The sequence below is a fragment of the Dysidea avara genome, chromosome 4, assembly GCF_963678975.1.
Source record: "Dysidea avara chromosome 4, odDysAvar1.4, whole genome shotgun sequence".
In the NCBI taxonomy this organism is placed as follows: Eukaryota; Metazoa; Porifera; class Demospongiae; order Dictyoceratida; family Dysideidae; genus Dysidea; species Dysidea avara.
Window position 1 is genome coordinate 4,854,486 of NC_089275.1, and position 19,426 is coordinate 4,873,911.

The window sequence follows — 19,426 nt, forward strand, 5'->3', positions numbered from 1 at the left end:
TCCCTCTGAAACTCTGGAGTTGAACTCATCGTGTCACTAGTAACTACCACACAAGCAGTGAAGCAAATCCATGCCGATTGTTTCGTGATCGAGGTTGCCGACATCAAAGGGGAAGTTTCATTTTTTTTTATTTTTTAATTTTTTTTTTATCGCATGCGGTTAGACGCAACCGCAGGTGTATGCCTTGCGTTCCTTTGTGCATTCCGAACATTGATCGCCCTGTTATCGCTTCAGTATTCACTCAATCACCTCAAGATTCACATCATCGATTTCACCATACATGATTACCCTACAGTCGTGATTTCAGCACCAAATGAAGTTTCAGTCGTCCTCAGTCGACCTACAGGCCAAATACAAATCCCAGATTGTTGTTTTCCGCAATACTCGCTTGGCATGTAGGGCAATGTGTCTTTAAACTGTTCTAAAAGTTTCGTTCAGATTGAAACATTTGTTTTCGAGAATGGCTAGTTTGAAATTTGAATTTAGTCGCCCCCACGTCATTTGCTCTCTAAGAATTTTACTCGGAATTTAAAGAATGACGCAGAGCACAACTGCGGTCACTGGGTATTGATGAACTGGCGCTCTATGTAGTTAATCAGTACATATAGCCACCAAGAAGTGTGCTGCCATAGATTATAGTCCATAGATATAATCTATGGTGCTGCATATACCATCCTTCGTTTTGAAATTAGTCGCCCCCACATAATTTGTCCTCTAAGGGCACGGCTTAAAGAATGACACAAGAGTATAACTGCGGTTACCAGTTGTTGACACAAGCTGTGAGTAATTAGCACATGTAGCTAGCTTAAAAGGAAGTGTGCAAAATCGCCTAATACAATTGTCACCATGCATTATTGCATTTTATAGCACCCCCACACAAAATTACACATGTAATTACAACATACAGAGGAGACACATGAATACCAAACACTTTTCACAACAATAATGTAAGAATTGTACAATAATGACTGTAATATAACTGCTATGCAAATGTTTTCCAGTGGCCCGCCATGGTAGCGAGTCTCACATGACGGCATGTATATTCATCCAAACACAATGGGAGTAATGAGTGAGTATGATGACAACAAGTTGGTATGACTCCATTTGTAGAATCCAGATGAGTGGGTGTGGCTCCAGTATGTCTAAACAGTTAACAAACATTCCTGTTATAAATACGTGCTAGAGTTGCAATATAATAGCATAGTATTTAAATGCAATAATACATAGTCTCCATTGCATCACTATCAAACGACACTAAGTGGAGGATATTCTTGCATCTCTAGTATGTACACTCTATCAGTACAACCTGTCTTAATGGCCACTAGTATAGAAAGACAACCACTCTTGAAAAGCCAATTCCAATTGAGAATTTATACACTGTTACCTGCTGAATGAGTGAAGGTGGCAATAAACAAGTTCCACCGTAATTTATACACGTGATCTGATCCTGTATATTCTGTCAGTGGATGAGATCCACTTGGCCAGGACAAAATGTGACTCAAGTGCCCTGGATGATCCATACTCAACTAACTTATGACCCAGTGGCACAATGGAACTGACTATTTATAGAGAATACAATTATATTTATTTCAAAGATGTGTGGATGTGTGGACACATTACAACACATTACATGTACATACAAGACATGCTACATACTGTTTTAGCATTTCAAGTCACCACATTATACACGTACCAGTCAACAATGCTTCATAGTGCCCATCAGTAAACCTGAAGAAAAGTTACGAAAAATAAAAATTCACATAAGTACAATGAAACCTCATTAATATGGCAGGCTGTGGGACCAAAAAATTTGGCCTGAATAACAAGGTGGCCTTATTAATGAGGTCATAAGTAATGCTTAGCTATATTTGGGACCTACTAGAGGTGGCCAATATAATGAGGTGGTCTTATTAAAGAGGTGGCCACTAAGTGAGGTTTCACTGTACATATACTGTAGTTCACAATATTGTGAACAATATTAATGGTTAACAATATACACTGAAATCTGCAGGTCACTTCTTGTGGAAGATTGCTCTCTACACAAAATGACACATTCAGAGATTGTATTTAGATGGATGATACAGTAACGCATTGTGACTTCAATACTCGTGATGTGTCACTGCTAGGCAGCAACCATATACACGGCACTGCCACATCGCACTTGCTCGCACACACAATTTTGCTAAAGATTTTACAAATAGATAATTAAGGGGTGTGGCAACTAATTGTTTCACTCGCAAGACTGTGTGGCAGCTGTTTCCCTTTTGTACAAGTGGCCACCAAGACAGGTCCACTGTGGATGAAAGCCAGGTATTAGATATTTGGTATTTCATGTGTTGAAGACATTCCAGGGCTTCTGGTAGTCTCAAATCTCACCACAGTTTAACTCAGGCAGTGTTGTGGTCACCACTTAACTACTGGAATGCTGTGTTATGTTCATCTTATACTTGGCTACTATATTGAGAACTGAAATGGATACTCTGAAACATATATCCTATGGATAATGACTTCATCACTTTCTTCATCAGGAGCTTATAAGGACCAATAGTGAAACTTTTTACACTTGGGGCTGACAGTCAACTGCCTATGTCTGAAGCAGTGCTTTTGGTGCTCTAACAGATTGGCTGCCCCCTTGCTGCCAGCACTCACTGTCTCATACGCTGTCATACACTAAATCCATCTCTATAGCCAGTTAGAACAGCATGCTTCTTACTTTTTTTTAAGGCCGCATAATGCAGCCACCTCTTTAAAAGGCAAGGTCAGAAAATTTTGTCCCTACGGCCTGAATAATGACCAGCTTTCACTGTACTATTAGTGATTAGTGATCATGGGGGATTATTTATTAAGATACTAAGATATACAAACGCTACAACCTCTAAATATAGCAGTAAGTTTTTTACCCTGGTCCAATGTCTCGTAATAATACGTGACTTCGTGAGAGACTGTACTGTGACAAATACATGTTTATCATGATATGTGCTAATCGCCTTTTTACAATTAAGTTTTACAACACAAATACATGTATAGTTAAACTCACCAATTGCGACTAAATCCCTTCAACACGAAAAGACAAGTAATGAGACAACCTTGGAGACAACAGCCACACAAGCCTATTCTGGTGCGTTTATTTAGTAGTAATATAAATTTTAAAGGCGTTTATTTACAACAGGACATAATTATGCGCCCCTCTATTGTCTCTGTACATACTTGCCTTTTCTTTACTATTCTCATTTCATTTCACAAGATCTCTTGGCAGGGACGTAACTTCTTCACTTGAATTAGTCAATGCTTGAAGTAGATCGAGATACTCTAATAGAACAGTCACATTTCTACCAGTGCCATATTTTTATATTGTAAAGTCTGTAAGTAGCTAGTAATTTAAACTATACAATCCGATGCTAAGCAGAAGTTGTAACTATGCTAAATATTGATTGTTGTGTTACAGCTGTTTTGTGACTGCTCTAATAGAGTATCTTGATCGTTTCAATGCAGTACAAGATGAAAGGCAAAGTGTTGTTAAGGGTGTACTAGTTAAAATGGGTGTTAGTTGACTGTAGTTGCATGCCACTGACAGGGCCGTCCAGAGAAATTAGAGGGCCCAGGGAAAAGAGTTAAAGAGGGGCCCAGGGGCAAGTAAGGGTCGAGATCCTGACTGCTCTATTAGAGTATATCGATCTTTCTTTAAACAGGTATTCAAGTGGCCCCTTTCGGGCTGTGGTAGGGGGAAAAATACCCCAGTTACCCCCAATGTGGGTGGCCCTGGCCACTAAAATTACAGTTATATTTTAATATTCTGTCACTGTAATCTGGGGTTTCTGTCAAAACCATGGAAACTCACCTACTGTTATCAACAGTGCATTGCTTATTCTAACAAAAAGTATTGAAATCCCATCCAAAAACAGCTTATAGCTGTAAAAAAAGTGCGCGTCCAAGTAAAGCAGAGTTAACTGCGACAAAAAGTAATGATATCATAATGCGGCCATGTGCGAGGTGTGCAAGTTGTAAAATTAATATTAGCTAATCAGATAATACAATGTTATTGTTAAAGTGTTAATGAGAACTATGTGATGCTGCTAGTTTTTAAGTGTGTGAGCATCTTCATAAATGCTACATAAATTTAATTCTCAATAAAGCAATGTGTATAGATTCTCTGATAGTAATAAATAGTTTGAGTTTGGCCGCCTTTCCTGTATACGGCATGCTACAAACAAAGGAAAGGTGGCCAAACTCAAACTATTTATTACTATCAGAGAATCTATACACATTGCTTTATTGAGAATTAAATTTATGTAGCATTTATGAAGATGCTCACACACTTAAAAACTAGCAGCATCACATAGTTCTCATTAACACTTTAACAATAACATTGTATTATCTGATTAGCTAATATTAATTTTACAACTTGCACACCTCGCACATGGCCGCATTATGATATCATTACTTTTTGTCGCAGTTAACTCTGCTTTACTTGGACGCGCACTTTTTTTACAGCTATAAGCTGTTTTTGGATGGGATTGTATTTGTACTAAAATATTCACAATGTAGTTCTACTGGATTGTGGACGAATTTGTTGGAGTACAGTAGTGGCACGTGCGATGATGCTCGACGAAAATATTTCCATTGATAAGTGATAACTGCATGGTAGCAATCAGTAATAAAGTAGTTATATAGCTAGTTACATAAGCTGTATAATAATAATACAACACCGTATGTTGGCTAACCCGTCATTGGGTCATTAGCCTTTTGTGCAATTATGAACAATGTCGGGTGTTTTGTGGGGGATGTCTGCCCCCCCACCACCGTCTGGCTAGCTACGCCCCTGCTACATGGTAGTTTCTTTGTAGAGAGTTCAGTTAGAGACAAGTCATCCTGTAGATAGATCAGCTAGAAGAAGTCACTTTGTAGAGCAGTGGCGATTCTAGACCTGACCTACAGGGGGGGCCCAGTAGGGAACAGCATAACTATTGTTGTTTGGCTATAGTATAAAGTAGAATTTTCAGGGAGGTCTGGGGGTACAACCCCCAGAAGCTGCAGGATTTTTGCAATTTAAAGGCTTGAAAACACCCTAAAATTTGTTCTAAAAACATGAAAATGCTAAAAATAACAATGCCAATCTATACAGCAACTTTTCCCCAAGATTTTTTAAAAGTTATTTTTTAACAGGGGGGGCCATGGCCCCCCCTTAGAAGAATCGCCTATGTTGTAGAGAGTTCTGCTACAAAGAAACCACCATATAGAGAGTTCAGCTGCAAACAAATCGCCCTGTAGAGAATTCAGCAACAAACAAATCACCCTGTAGAGAGTTCAGCTAGAAACAAGTCACCCTGTAGAGAGATCAGCTAGAAACAAGTCACCCGTAGAGAGTTCAGCTAGAAGAAGTTACATTGTAGAGAGTTCAGCTACAAAGAAACTACCATGTACAGAGTTCAGCAGCAAACAAATCGCCCTGTAGAGAATTCAGCTACAAACAAATCAGCCTGTAGAAAGATCAGCTAGAAGAAGTTACCTTGTAGAGAGTTCAGCTGCAAACAAATCACCCTGTAGAGGGTTCAGCTACAAACAAGTCACCCTGTAGAGAGTTCAGCTAGAAGAAGTTACATTGTAGATAGTTTAGCTACAAAGAAACTACCATGTAGAGAGTTCAGCAGCAAACAAATTGCCCTGTAGAGAATTCAGCTACAGACAAATCACCTTGTAGAAAGATCAGCTAGAAGAAGTTACCTTGTAGAGAGTTCAGCTACAAACAAATCACCCTGTAGAGGGTTCAGCTACAAACAAATCACCCTGTAGAGAGTTCAGCTAGAAGAAGTTACATTGTAGAGAGTTCAGCTACAAAGAAACTACCATGTAGAGAGTTCAGCAGCAAACAAATCGCCCTGTAGAGAATTCAGTTACAAACAAATCACCCTGTAGAAAGATCAGCTAGAAGAAGTTACCTTGTAGAGAGTTCAGGATGACTGAAATCTCTACATGGTAGTTTCTTTGTAGCTGAACTCTCTACAATGTAACTTCTTCTAGCTGAACTCTCTACAATGTAACTTCTTCTAGCTGAACTCTCTAAGGGTGACTTGTTTCTAGCTGAACTCTCTACAGGGTGATTTGTTTGTAGCTAAACTCTCTACAAGGTAACTTCTTCTAGCTGATCTTTCTACAGGGTGATTTGTTTGTAGCTGAATTCTCTACAGGGCGATTTGTTTGCAGCTGAACTCTCTACATGGTAGTTTCTTTGTGGCTAAATTCTCTGCAATGTGACTTCTTCTAGCTGAACTCTCTACAGGGTGACTTGTTTCTAGCTGAACTCTCTACAGGTGATTTGTTTTTAGCTGAACTCTTTACAAGGTAACTTCTTCTAGCTGATCTTTCTACAGGGTGATTTGTTTGTAGTTGAATTCTCTACAGGGCGATTTGTTTGCAGCTGAACTCTCTACATGGTAGTTTCTTTGTAGCTGAACTCTCTACAATGTAACTTCTTCTAGCTGAACTCTCTACAGGATGACTTGTTTCTAGCTGATCTCTGTACAGGGTAACTTGTTCCTAGCTGAACTCTCTACAGGTGATTTGTTTGCAGCTGAACTCTCTTACATGGTGGTTTCTTTGTAGCTGAACTCTCTACAAAGTGACTTCTTCTAGCTGATCTATCTACAGGATGACTTGTCTGTAACTGAACTCTCTACAGTGTGATCTGTTCATAGCGGAACTTTCTACTGGCTGATTTGTTTGCAGCTAAACTCTTTGCATGATTGTTTCTTTGTAACTGAACTCTCTACAATGTGACTTCTTCTAGTTGATCTCTCTACAGGGCAATTTGTTTGTAGCTGAATTCTCTACAGGGTGATTTATTTGAGCTGAACTCTCTGCATGATGGCTTCTTTGTAGCTGAACTCTCTATTAGGTACCTTCTTCTAGCTGATCTGACTACAGGGTGACTTGTTTGTAGCTGAATTCCCTACAGAATAACTTGCAATGTAATATAACTGAGTAAATTATAAATGCAGTTGAATGCTTTATTAGGGTGACTGTTCTATTAGAGTATCTCGATCTCGCATTTGTCGCACGTAGTTGCCTTTCGAATCATAACTCGGTGATTTGTAATCCGATTCTTCTGTACTACTGCAAGAACTTTCTATGATGATTATTCCAGCTACATACTGATTTTCAGCTCGTTGCTCTAAGTGATTTGCCTGGTAGACACGAAAACTAATAGTTTTTTTATTCATAAAAATCGATCGCGTAATTTTGACACAGGTTGGGTTTTGTGTCATATCTCCATGGTATTTATCCCGATTCCTTTCACACCACAAAAAGGCACTCCTACGATGGTTGCTCCATCCATATAGCAATTTTCAACTGATTCCTCAAAGGAGTTTACCCTGTAGGCGTAACAGACCTTCGACTTTATTTTACGCAAATAATCGGTCATAACTCCGTGAATGTCCTACCAAAGTTGGTACGGAGATCCGCCTTAATGAGCCCTTTAAGTGTGCCAAATTTCAGCCCAATCCGAGCACGCATTCGTGTTTTATGGCGAATTTTGCGAAGTGTGCGAAATGAAGAAGATGAAGAAGAAGAAGAAGAAGAAATTAAAACGAAATTTTGTTCGTTCGTATCTCGGAAATGGCTGGAGCGATTTTCTTCAAATTTGGTATGTAGACTCCCCTAACTGGGCGGCATGTCTCTAGCAAATTTGGTTCCAATCGGATAAGGGATCACAGAGCTACATAGGTGTGAAAATTGCGTTTTCTTTCTTCCTGTTAATATACTCACGGTGTGGCGCGCCGGCTGCTTGGGCCGCACGACACTATCGTGTGTCTTGATACAAAGTACAGCCTGATAATCACAAGTTATAGAAGCAATATCTGTATGGTGATCTTCAGTGATGTTTAAGCAATCATGATCAGGAAATGTATAAGTTCATCACACTGTCAAGTAGAATATGCAAATGAATCATAGCATATGTATATATATTGTGATAAAATTAATGTCATCACTTGACTCGTCAACAGATCGTCATTGCAACTATAGATAGTTAGCATGTTGGTTGCCATGGCACACCCCAAGGGGCAAGATGGTGTAGGACTGTAGGTAACTAATGCCTCTGTCGTAACCAATTGCTTACCACACAACTGAATGAATATGACCATCTAATGATAATGCATTACAGCTACTGTACATATTCTGTATATTGGTGCAACTACAGTGATATGTGAAAATTCAAAGTTGAAGAAAATGTTATATATGCAAATATGTATTTTGGAGGTCAGTAAAGATGTGACTGCTTGTATCCAGAGATGCTCCCAATGTTGTGGACAACTCTTCTAAATCACTGGGTGCTGTAGGACTGGGTAGTAATGCTCTGTCTGACTTCTGCAATGTCCTTGATATTTCACAGGGATTGATGCGTTTATTTGGTACTGGATCCCTGTAATAAAACAATATGGATACAATCATTTTACCACATGAAAAGAAACTTTAATTTAATGTTTTAGTGATTTTATCAGCATTAGTGGATCCAGGGGGCTCCATGGGAATTTGAAGAGACTTTAGTGATCATTTGCTGATTGGAAGTATATTTTAAAATTGGAAGCCACTAATTATGAACTCTTCATATGACTACAGTAGCAAAACACTTTTTTAGTTCCCTTTTGTGACGAACTAACCTCCCTTTTTGTGGAAAACCAATCAGACCTGCTATGCCAATACCTTCATACTTGACTTCTGTGCTACATACGTACCTATAAAATGTTGTTTTGTTGATATCACCATAATCATGATAGATAAACACTTTTAAAAATACTGATTGCCTTTCCAAAGTCTTAAATGGAGATATTGCTGATTGGCTATTACAACTAGGTAGCTACTCACAACTTTTTATGCCATTGTGCAATAGTGATGCAATAATGCAAAATTTCAAACCTCATTAAAATTTAATATTATTGATTTTGTAATACAATTAAGTTGCAGAATGCACTGCAGTTGTATAATATGATATTAGGTTATTATACAGTTTGTTTCCTCTAAAGCTGCATACAGGAAATGCTTTGAACGAAATTTTAGAATTAAATATTTATTTCAAGGCGAAGTCCTATGTTTAATTTCAACACAGCAGCATCAAGTTGTCATGTCCTTACCAACACTGGATCATCAACTTGTAAACAGCTCTAGGACATCCAGGAGGTGGTGGTAGTCTGTATCCAGTAGTGATCTTGATCAAGTACTATGTAAATAATCAACAGAACTCATAAAATTAGAACAGCGTTAAATAATTGTACCTCTCTACCATCACAGTCCTCAAATGGCTTGTGACCCAAACTCCATATCTCATACATTACACATCCAAAACTCCACACATCACTTTGTATTGAGTACTTCTTGTAGAAAATTGCCTATATGCAAATACATCTACTTTATAATTGACTTGCATTTGAATGTCCACATCAAAATAGTTTGTATATGGTCAAGAGTTAATTAAACAATTACTTATAGGGGACTGCAATACACATCAATGCAGCACTAATATGTTATAAAGGCACAATTTTTATGCAACTCTATCAATATGATACTGTGTTACTAGGATACCTAGACCCCATCTAAACCTTATTACCCACTATACATATACTGTAATAGCCACATTAACTATGCCACAATCTAATTCTATGAACTTGGAAGACCATAACTAATGGTTCAAGGCACATAATAAACTTCACCTGTTTCACTACGTTGGTATAGTATACTCATCGCTAGCCAAATTTTTTAAGTCAGTAGCTTTTTGTCATAGGCTTGAGCCAATTATGCTTTTAAAATAATCTAGCTATTGTGCTTTTGAGCAGTACCAGCCTATTATGCTCAAAATTATGCTTTCAAAAGCTCTAGAGTTGACTGTTTTATTAGAGTATATCAGCCTTTCCTGACTGCTGTACTAACTACTCTATTAGAGCACCTCAATCTTATTTCCACAAAATGTGAATACACGAAAAGTGAATAATCAGCCAAGAAACAATAAAAATAGCAACTTTACACATTTTTTGATATGAAATTCAGTGTAGCGTGTTCATGTTTTTGGGGCACACATTGTACATTTTAATTTAAAATCTTGAAAATCATCCTATTACATTGCCTGATGATTTTGCTAGCCTATTATGCTTGAAATTATGCCAGCATAGTTGGCACAAGTAAACCAATCAAATCATCAGCTGATAAATTGGGTGTGTGTGTATGTTTCTGGTAGACCCCCTTCCGGTCACAATTAATCAATTAGGAGATACTGAGTCTTAGTGTTGCATGTGAAATTATTCCAGAACTGCAATAAAACCAAGTTTAGTGTCAATGTTACATTAATAGTGTCTCACACTCAATTAGCTAAATGCCACTAACATCCATCTTGACCAGAATGTGAGGATATTTTGTGTTTTACTTTGTCATTTTTCACATGGTATGTAACCACAAGACTAGATCACAGGTTCTGTCATACAGAATGGGAAGCACTGTATAGTATAGGGAATGTGAAGGTTACTAAAATGTATCACCTAAAACCAACTTCACTTTTTATGACAAATTCACAATATCGGTTAGACATAATTAAACCCACCAAACAAGCCTTCAACTACCACATAACTATGTTCTCTATCAAATTTTAATTTTAATTATTTTTCACTAACTATATACCTAATTGACTGATGCCTTCAGCCAAGCATAACCTGACTATGGTTAACACTATGGGCTTGGATTCTTCACTGTTGTTGTAGCTTAAGTCCAAGATGTGCTTTTTTGCCTACTGTAGCTGCTATACAATGCATGCATCATGGATTTTCCCTTGTCCTCCTTTGTGTCCCATTCCTTCCAATTCTCCACTACCATGTGGATGTTGATTTGTGGATAGTGCATCGATGACTCCCACCACATTAATTTTAGTGGCTGGGTTGGTTGCAGAGGTACTTCACAAACTGTTCATTTGCAATACTGTGTAATGAGTTGAACACAAGTAGAAACACTTTGATGCTAGTGGCTACAGTTAGTGCCTCTCTCTTGCCCAATTTTTTTCTTGGGAATTTCTCACATGTTACAATGCAATGACAAGGTTTCTACATAATTTACAGCCCCTCAAACAATGTGTTCTCAGTTATTCGCAATTAATTATCTTGGCCTTCAGTTATTTTAATTAATCTCTAGGTGACATTGCCTGCATTATGAACCTTGCCAGCATAATTCTAGCTTCTAGTATTTCGCTGTGTGGTAAATTCACTACAAGCTTTTATCTCCGCAATTCTGACTTGCCAAACTGAAGTAATACTGAAGTTTTGTCATTTATAGTATCCCTAAATGTTGATACTAAAATGTGACCGGATTTGCGAAAAGGGGTCTTCCACACACATCCAATTCTATTAACTCGGGAGACCATAACTCAGTGTTCAGTTAACATATAAACCTGAACTTTTTACCATCCATTAAGCTATGTTAGTACTCACTACTGACCAAATTTCACGTCAATACCTTTTTCCAATATTAAGTTATTAATCATCAGCATTGGTAAATAGAATGTGTTTGGCTGACCCCTTTTCGCAAATCCGGTCACAAGTACGCCTTTACACTTGATATTACACCAAGTGCATTTTAGACAGTTTCAGGACAGATTCATAACTAATCATAAGGAAATGCTCTTTGTATTCATACCAAGGAACTTTTCTATTACATACTTTCTAACCTAATATAACAGTCATTACAATACCATTGCTCAGCACTTGACATTGTGCCAGTAGTGTAACACTTCTCTCTAGTCTTTACAATCACCACTGACATTGATGCATACACCCAGCCTATTTCAACTTGGGTCCAATAATGACAAGTTTAATGTCTTGTGTGTGTTTAAATGGATATTATATTAAAGCACTACATTCTATAGGAATCTGGTTGTTTTCAATGTTTTGTCCCTTGATCTATAACATCTTGTATGTACCAATTATGCAAAAAGTATGGCTGCATCAACTGTTGAACCTATACATGTAGCATGAATTATGCATATATATGGTCATCAAAGTCTATGGTGTCATGTGGAAAACGAACCAATAAGAATGAATATGAACGGGATTCCTCACATTTGATTGGCTATTTCAGTTGAATTCAAAAAACTTTACGACTATGGATGTACAATCTGTGATACACAGGTTGGCACTGATTATTCTATCAGCTGGAATTTGTCTACTAGTACATTTTAATTCTAGTAGCCAGACATTTAACCGATTGTGTCAAACTTAATTTGCACATAATTATAAGTTCCACAAGGGAAAACAAGATACAATGCACAAAGGTATTAGTTACTGTAGTTGTAATGAACAACTGTCCCTGATCCCTGTGGTATCATTACAGTCACTGGATTCCAGGTAGTGGACTGTGTTTTACCATTGACTTGTCCAATTTAAATTGTATCATTACATTCATCAATTCACACTCACTTCAGGAGCAGTCCACTTTACTGGTATTTTCTCTCCTGTGGACACAATATTGGTGTCATTAGATACATCACGTGCCATCCCAAAATCTGCAATCTGTAACACAACTACTACAAGTTGGCTACAGTACATTCAAAATGACATTATGTTTAGGATCCGTGACAACATTATTATGTAACCTGATTTTGGAAAATCTACCTTTTGGGCCCTAATGTATGAATAATAACCTTAGCAGCTACTGTATACTGCATGGTGAAATTTCCTTAACATTTATGGCTTTTTAGAACATCTACAGCAGCCTCTACAATCTTCCACCATTTGTTGATTTTTCATGAGTATTGCTGTATCATGAGTCCTCACAAAGGGGTGAGGGTAGTGAGGTGGGAACCAGATAGGTTCAAAATGGAGGAAGATCATAATGGAAAGTTCCAGGCCAAATTGTATGCCAACCATTACAGATGTACTACTGTAATAATATATAATATTTCATACTTGAATATGTAACTTTGCCAACCAATTCAAGCCGATGACATCATCTACAATCACCCCAGTACCTTCCCAAGGCCACTATACCAATGTATGGGCTGTGAAAGACCTACAGATGTCTGTGTGCAGCAAGCAGACCTGACAAATTTAAGACAAGTCAAAGTCATGTAGCTGATTAGTTTGAAACTGTTAGTGAATATGACCATTTTGCTGGTGTTATTTGTTGTCTATGTGCCCAAAAGATTTGTTTTCCAAAAATAGGTCACAGTTTTCAAGTCATTCATTGTAAAAGTAATTACAGACCGATGGCATTTTTAACCTGGCACATGTATAATCAAATCTAAGTCACTTGTATAGGTAATCTAGATAGCTACTGATTATTTACAATAAAATAAACACCATTCAGCCAGATTTTGCAAAAGTACGCCAAATCTGTTCATCAGAACTGATTCCGCCATTTGGTAGCTACAGTTCTTAAACTATAAATAGGATGACTTTGAGAACTGTCTCTACTGGCATGTAGACAAGCTGGAAACTGAATTCTTCCCTTGCAAGAATTCAATTTGATGAGAAACAGAAGTACAAGGGTAGATAATCTTATAAAGTGTCAAAACATCATCTGCTAATAAGGAACTAGCACAATCTTAGGGCCTATCCTACAATCACTGTCCTCCTTCACTGCTGTTGCCCACCTCTTGACCCTCCATGCAACTCAAACCCAGTATGAAAACTAGTGCTACAGTATAACTGCTGCAGTTCTGAAACTTTCCATGTGAAACTCAACAAACAGGTATAGTGCAGAGAATAAGTGTTCTAAGTTGATAAGTTATTGCATCTTTGTAGTGTATGGCAGGCTAGTTTTTCTAAAATCCTATTATATTCCTATTTTGTAGGTGACAGGATTATAGGAAAACTAGCAAGCCACCTATTTTTACAAAAAGATATAATGCTATGGTCAATCACATGAACTGAAGAGTTAAGTTACTCAACACACCTTACATACATCATCACTTGATACTAGTACATTCCTAGCAGCAAGATCTCTGTGTACAAAGTGTTTTGAAGCAAGATAATTAAGTCCTGACGATACTTGTCTACAGAAACTTAGCAGATCATGTTTCAACTCCTCACAAGCTTCAGGTGGTGTCCTGTGTGTTTACTATTGAAAACTATCATTTACTACATACAGTTTCTTACATGTTTTTTAAGCCAATTAAAAATTCATGAAGGTCTCCTTTAGGCATGTATTCCAGTATGATCATTTTACTTTCTTTTTCAGTCACTACTCCATACAACTCCACTATGTGGTTGTCCTTTAACTGACCCATAATGGCTGCCTCCCTCAGAAACTTGACCCTGTCTGACTCTGAACATTCTGACTTGAGTGTCTTCACTGCTACTTGTATAGGATCAGCAGAACCGTCAGTCCATGTGCCCAAATTAACCATTCCAAACTCACCAGAACCAAGCTTTTGTAAAACCCTGGAAATACTTTAAAGCATTCTGTGTATCAAATAATATATCCACCAGAATTGTGTTATATAGATACATAACACTCAATTGAAGGTTTTGGTGAATGGCACAGTTGTTAAACTATGAACCCAGTAAACTGTTTCCTTCTCACTCATTCCACATAAACTTGGATCGTCTTTTAGGCTTCAGCAAAAAGGCTCCAGCAAAATGTGCACAAATTTTAATACCTATCATGAAGTAGTGCTCAAATTACCAAGCCTTTTTTATGGACATATTTATGTGCCTTTAAAATCAAGATTATACTCAATCAAGAGTTGACCGTTTTATTAGAGCATATCAGTACTTCCTGACTGTTGCATTAGAGTAAGCAGTTGCTTAATTAGGGTGCCTTAATTGTTTTAACGGTGTACCAAAAAAGAATTTATGATATGAATTGGAGTAACAATGAGCTACATGTTTTACTTCTTGCTTGTCTGCATTCCAAATTTTAATTAAAATCATTGTTAATGTGTGATGCTTTTGCTGGCCTGTTATGCTGTAAATTTATGTTGGCTAAGTCAGCTGAGGCCTACCATCATTCACAGGCCAAATACTGAACACTCACTGTATGCTTTGTGTGCACATAATCTATATATATCTCACACTAACCTTACAGTACTATCACAGATAGCACGAAACCTTTTATTTTCAAAACAAGTATAAATAGCCTCTTCTGAATGTCCTGGATCTGAGTAATACTCTTCTTCTTTACCTCCACTAGTTGGGACTGATACTCTTGCATCATCGTAAGGAGTAGAATATGTAGTGTCATTTGTGTACTCCATAGGATCATTATAAACAGTAGAGTAAGGAGACAAATAGTCCTCAGGATTTGGAGGTGCCTCATAATCATTACTTGCCAGTTTAGGATTGTCTCTAGTCAAAGCGTCCACTGGATCTGAATAATATGATAACTCCACAGGGTTGCTATTGATAGAACCTCTGCAATAATCTGGGGTATCATAATCTGGTTGAGTGTTCTATTGAGTTTATAACTTTAACACAATTATATATACAATGTATTCTTGTTTACCTTGTACGATACAGAACTATTATCTACTCTTTTGATCTCTGAATATTGGTTGGTTAAACCAGTTGTTGGCTCATATTCTCTTTTAGAACTTTTCAACTCATATCTCTCTGAAACAAAAGCAAGACTAGCAGTGCTTGTTTTCTTTTATGCACAATTATATGGTGAAAATATTACCTGGTGGAACTTTATCCTTTTCCTTCTTTTGTCGCTTCCTGTACCATAGCAGGGTCACAATGAGTAAGAGGATAATGATGCAGATGATAACTCCTACCAGACAACCAACAATGATCCCAGTACTACCAGAGGATGATGAGCTACCACACTGCTTGAAGTATCTTAGTTTACTACAGTGGTATATCCCCAGTATATGGAACAGTTAATTGTTTGTTATTTTAGTAGTTTTTCAGTAAACCCGCATTCACTGATGTTTTACTGAGAGTTTAAAACTTAGTAAAATAATTATGTTCCATATACTTAAGTTTACTGACACTTTACTATCAGTATAACTACAGTAAGGCATCTTAACAAATTAGTAAACTAAGAACCTTCAAGCAGTGCCACCAGCAAATCTCACAGTAGCAACACAAGTTAAAGTGGTAACTGATGATGTAGTGATAACCATAACTGAAGTCAGATTAGTAGTCTCAACTAGACAATGTAGTAGACAGTGTCAATGTAGTAGACATAACTGGTGTTGCTGTAGTAGGAGGCATAACTGGTGTCGATGTAGTAAGCATAACTGGTGTCGATGTAGGAGGCATAACTGGTGTTGATGTAGTAGGAGGCATAACTGGTGTAGATGTAGTAGGAGGCATAGCTGGTGTAGATATAGTAGGAGGCATAACTGGTGTCGATGTAGTAGGAGGCATAGCTGGTGTTGATGTAGTAGGAGGCATAACTGGTGTCGATGTAGGAGGCATAACTGGTGTTGGTGTAGTAGGAGGCATAACTGGTGTCGATGTAGTAGGAGGTATAACTGGTGTCGATGTAGTAGGAGGCATAACTGGTGTCGATGTAGTAGGAGGCATTACTGGTGTCGATGGAGTAGGAGGCATAACTGGTGTCGATGTAGTAGGAGGCATTACTGGTGTCGATGGAGTAGGAGGCTTAACTGGTGTAGATGTAGTAGGAGGCATAACTGGTGTCGATGTAGTAGGAGGCATAACTGGTGTCGATGCAGTAGGAGGCATAACTGGTGTCGATGCAGTAGGTATAACTGGTGTCAGTGTAAAAGGAGGCATAAGTGGTGTAGATGTAGTAGACATAACTGGTGTTGATGTAGTAGTAAGCATAACTGGTGTTGATGTAGTAGGAGGCATAACTGGTGTCAATGTAGTAGGAGACATAACTGGTGTTGATGTGGTAGACATAACTGGTGTCGATGTAGTACGTATAACTGGTGTCGACGTAGTAGGCATAACTGGTGTCAATGTAGTAGACATAACTACTGAAAAAGGTAGGAGACTAATTTTTCTTATACTTGTGTGTATAGCTATTACACTTAAGTGATGTGGTCATAATGCATTGAAATTTATTTCATAACTTATGTCCACCACTTTGACACCAGCTGTGTCTGCTACCTTGATACTGGTTGTATAAACTATGTTGATACTAGACGTGTTTTCTATGTTGATACCATGGCCAGTTGCGTCTATTACGTTGTCTACCACATTGACACCAGTTGTGTCTACTATGTTGACACCAGTTGTGCCTTCTTCTACTTTGACAGAAACTATGCCTTCCATTTTGACACCAGTTGTATCTACTTCTCTGTCAACAGCTATGGCTATCACTTCATCAGTAATCACTTCAAGTAATGCTGGCTCTGGTGTTGGTGGTAGCTCATCATCATCATCTGGTAGTACTGGCATTATAGCTTGATGTGTGGTAGGAGTTATCATCTGCATCATTATCCTCTTACTCATTGTGATCATCCTGTGTTACAGGAAGCAAAAGAAAAATGATAAAGTTCCATGAGGTAAAACTTTCATCATGTAAAAATAATATTTTGCCAAAAACGAAAACATGAATTGCTAGTCTTGCTTTTATTTCAGAGAGATATGAATTGAAAAGTTCTAAATTAGAGAGAATGTGAACCAACAACTGGTTTAGCCAACCAATATTCAGAGATCAAGAGAGTAGATAATAGCTCTGTATTGTACAAGGTAAATAAGAATATGTGTAATTGTGTTAAAGTTATAAACTTAATGGAACACTCAACCAGATTACGATACCCCAGATAATTGCAGAAGTTCAACCCTGCTGAGTTATCATATCATTATTCAGATCCTGTGGATGCTTTGACTAAAGACAATCCTAAACTGGCAAGTAATGATTAAGAGGAACCTCCAAATCCTGAGGACTAATTACTCTAATGTTTTTAATGATCCTATATGGAGTACACAAATGACACTATGTATTCTACTACTTATGATGATACAGCCTCAACTAGTGGAGATGAAGAAGAGTACTACTCAGATCCAGAACATTCAGAAGAGGCTATTAATTTTATGCTTGATTTGAAAATAAAAGTTTTGTGCTATCTGTGATAATACTGTAAGGTGAGTGTGAGGTATATACATAGATTATGTGCACACAATGCATGCAATGATGTGAAACAGAGTTCAGTATTTAACCTGTGAAATATGGTAGGCCTCAGCTGATTTTGCCAACATAAATTTGAAGCATAACAGGCCAGCTAAAGTGTTATGCATTAATGGTGATTTGAATTAAGTATGTGGAAAAGATGCCATGCCATTAAGAAAAGCAAGTAATATACACAAGGCTCATTGCTACTGCAATTCATGTCATAAAAATGTTATTTTGATATTACTCTTTCTTGGTACACCCATAATGAGGCACCCTGACAGAGCAGTTGTTTACTCTAATACAACAGTCAGGAAGTACTGATATGCCCTAATAAAACAGTCAACTCTTGAGTATAATCCTGATTTTGAAGGCATACAATTTTGTACATATTAATAGGCTTGATATTTAAAGCATGATACAGTAGGTATTGAATTTGAAAAGGTCATTAGGTACAGTATGTTACCACTATAACTTAGAAAATATGATACCAAAAGGTACAAAAATGAAGATAAAAACTCATCACATCGGGTACTCGAACCATGGACCTCCAGCCTGACTGAAGAGCAGCATTCCTAACCACTGTACCACTGATGCTAGCTGCCAGCTCTTCTTATTTTTGCCATATCTAAATGTTACAAATGTAAACCACTATAATTTATTTAAAATGTTGTCCTAATACCCAGTGAAGAAGAAACTGCTAGGGTTGGCCCGGCTTTGCCGGGATGCTCGCTTCACTCGCTGCAACCCTAGCTCGCCTCGAAAACTTACCTTCATACAGACAGTGAAAGTCATCATTATGCTTTACAGGCAAGCGTCAGGTTAGCATTAGGGTTAGGGTCGGGTTCGACTTTGGTTTCTTCATCACAGGTATTAGGACAATGTTTTAAATAATTATAGTGATTTACATTTGTGACATTTAAATATGGAAAAAATAAGAAGAGCTGGCAGCTAGCATCAGTGGTACAGTGGTTAGTAATGCTGCTCTTCAGTCAGGCTGGGGGTCTGTGGTTTGAGTTCCCGTTGTGATGAGTTTTATATTCATTTTTGTAACTTTTGGTATCATATTTTTTCTAAGTTATAATGGTAACATACTGTACCTAATGGCTTTTTTCAAATTTAGTACCTACTGTATCATGTTTAAATATCAAGCCTATTATATACAAAATTGTATGTCTTCAAAATCAGGATTATACTCAAGAGTTGACTGTTTTATTAGAGCGTATCAGTACTTCCTGACTGTTGTATTAGAGTAAACAACTGCTCTGTCAGGGTGCCTCATTATAGGTGTACCAAGAAAGAGTAATATCAAAAAAATTTTTTATGACATGAATTGCAGTAGCAATGAGCTTTGTGTATATTACTT

At 37.6% G+C, this 19,426-nt stretch overlaps 1 protein-coding gene and 1 long non-coding RNA gene across 2 annotated transcripts; both read right to left on the reverse strand.

The window, feature by feature from the left end:
- Positions 1 to 859: 859 nt before the first annotated feature.
- LOC136253451 (uncharacterized) lies at positions 860 to 3,965 on the reverse strand. The gene is made up of 2 exons (XR_010700138.1): positions 1,694 to 3,965; positions 860 to 1,142 (listed from the first exon to the last, which is right to left on the reverse strand). It is a non-coding gene; the product is annotated as an uncharacterized lncRNA (long non-coding RNA).
- A 4,163-nt stretch (positions 3,966 to 8,128) lies between these two features.
- LOC136252832 (uncharacterized) lies at positions 8,129 to 17,408 on the reverse strand. The gene is made up of 12 exons (XM_066045407.1): positions 17,031 to 17,408; positions 16,641 to 16,938; positions 16,124 to 16,580; positions 15,649 to 15,818; positions 15,475 to 15,581; positions 15,051 to 15,421; positions 14,127 to 14,411; positions 13,924 to 14,077; positions 12,447 to 12,539; positions 9,270 to 9,383; positions 9,129 to 9,214; positions 8,129 to 8,419 (listed from the first exon to the last, which is right to left on the reverse strand). The coding sequence occupies exons 1-12, from the start codon at positions 17,406 to 17,408 to the stop codon at positions 8,230 to 8,232; spliced, it is 2,703 nt and encodes a 900-aa protein (XP_065901479.1). The 3' UTR covers positions 8,129 to 8,229.
- Positions 17,409 to 19,426: the final 2,018 nt, after the last annotated feature.

What these genes read in the sequence shown, in the direction of transcription:
- LOC136252832 (XM_066045407.1), bottom strand. Translation starts at nt 17,408, where the DNA reads ATGATCACAATGAGTAAGAGGATAATGATGCAGATGATAACTCCTACC. An exon ending in ACTGTCTACTACATTGTCTA is followed by an intron (nt 15,819 to 16,123) that starts GTTGAGACTACT and finishes ATACCACTGTAG; the next exon opens with TAAACTAAGATACTTCAAGC. An exon ending in ATCTGTGATAGTACTGTAAG is followed by an intron (nt 14,412 to 15,050) that starts GTTAGTGTGAGA and finishes AAGTATTTCCAG; the next exon opens with GGTTTTACAAAAGCTTGGTT.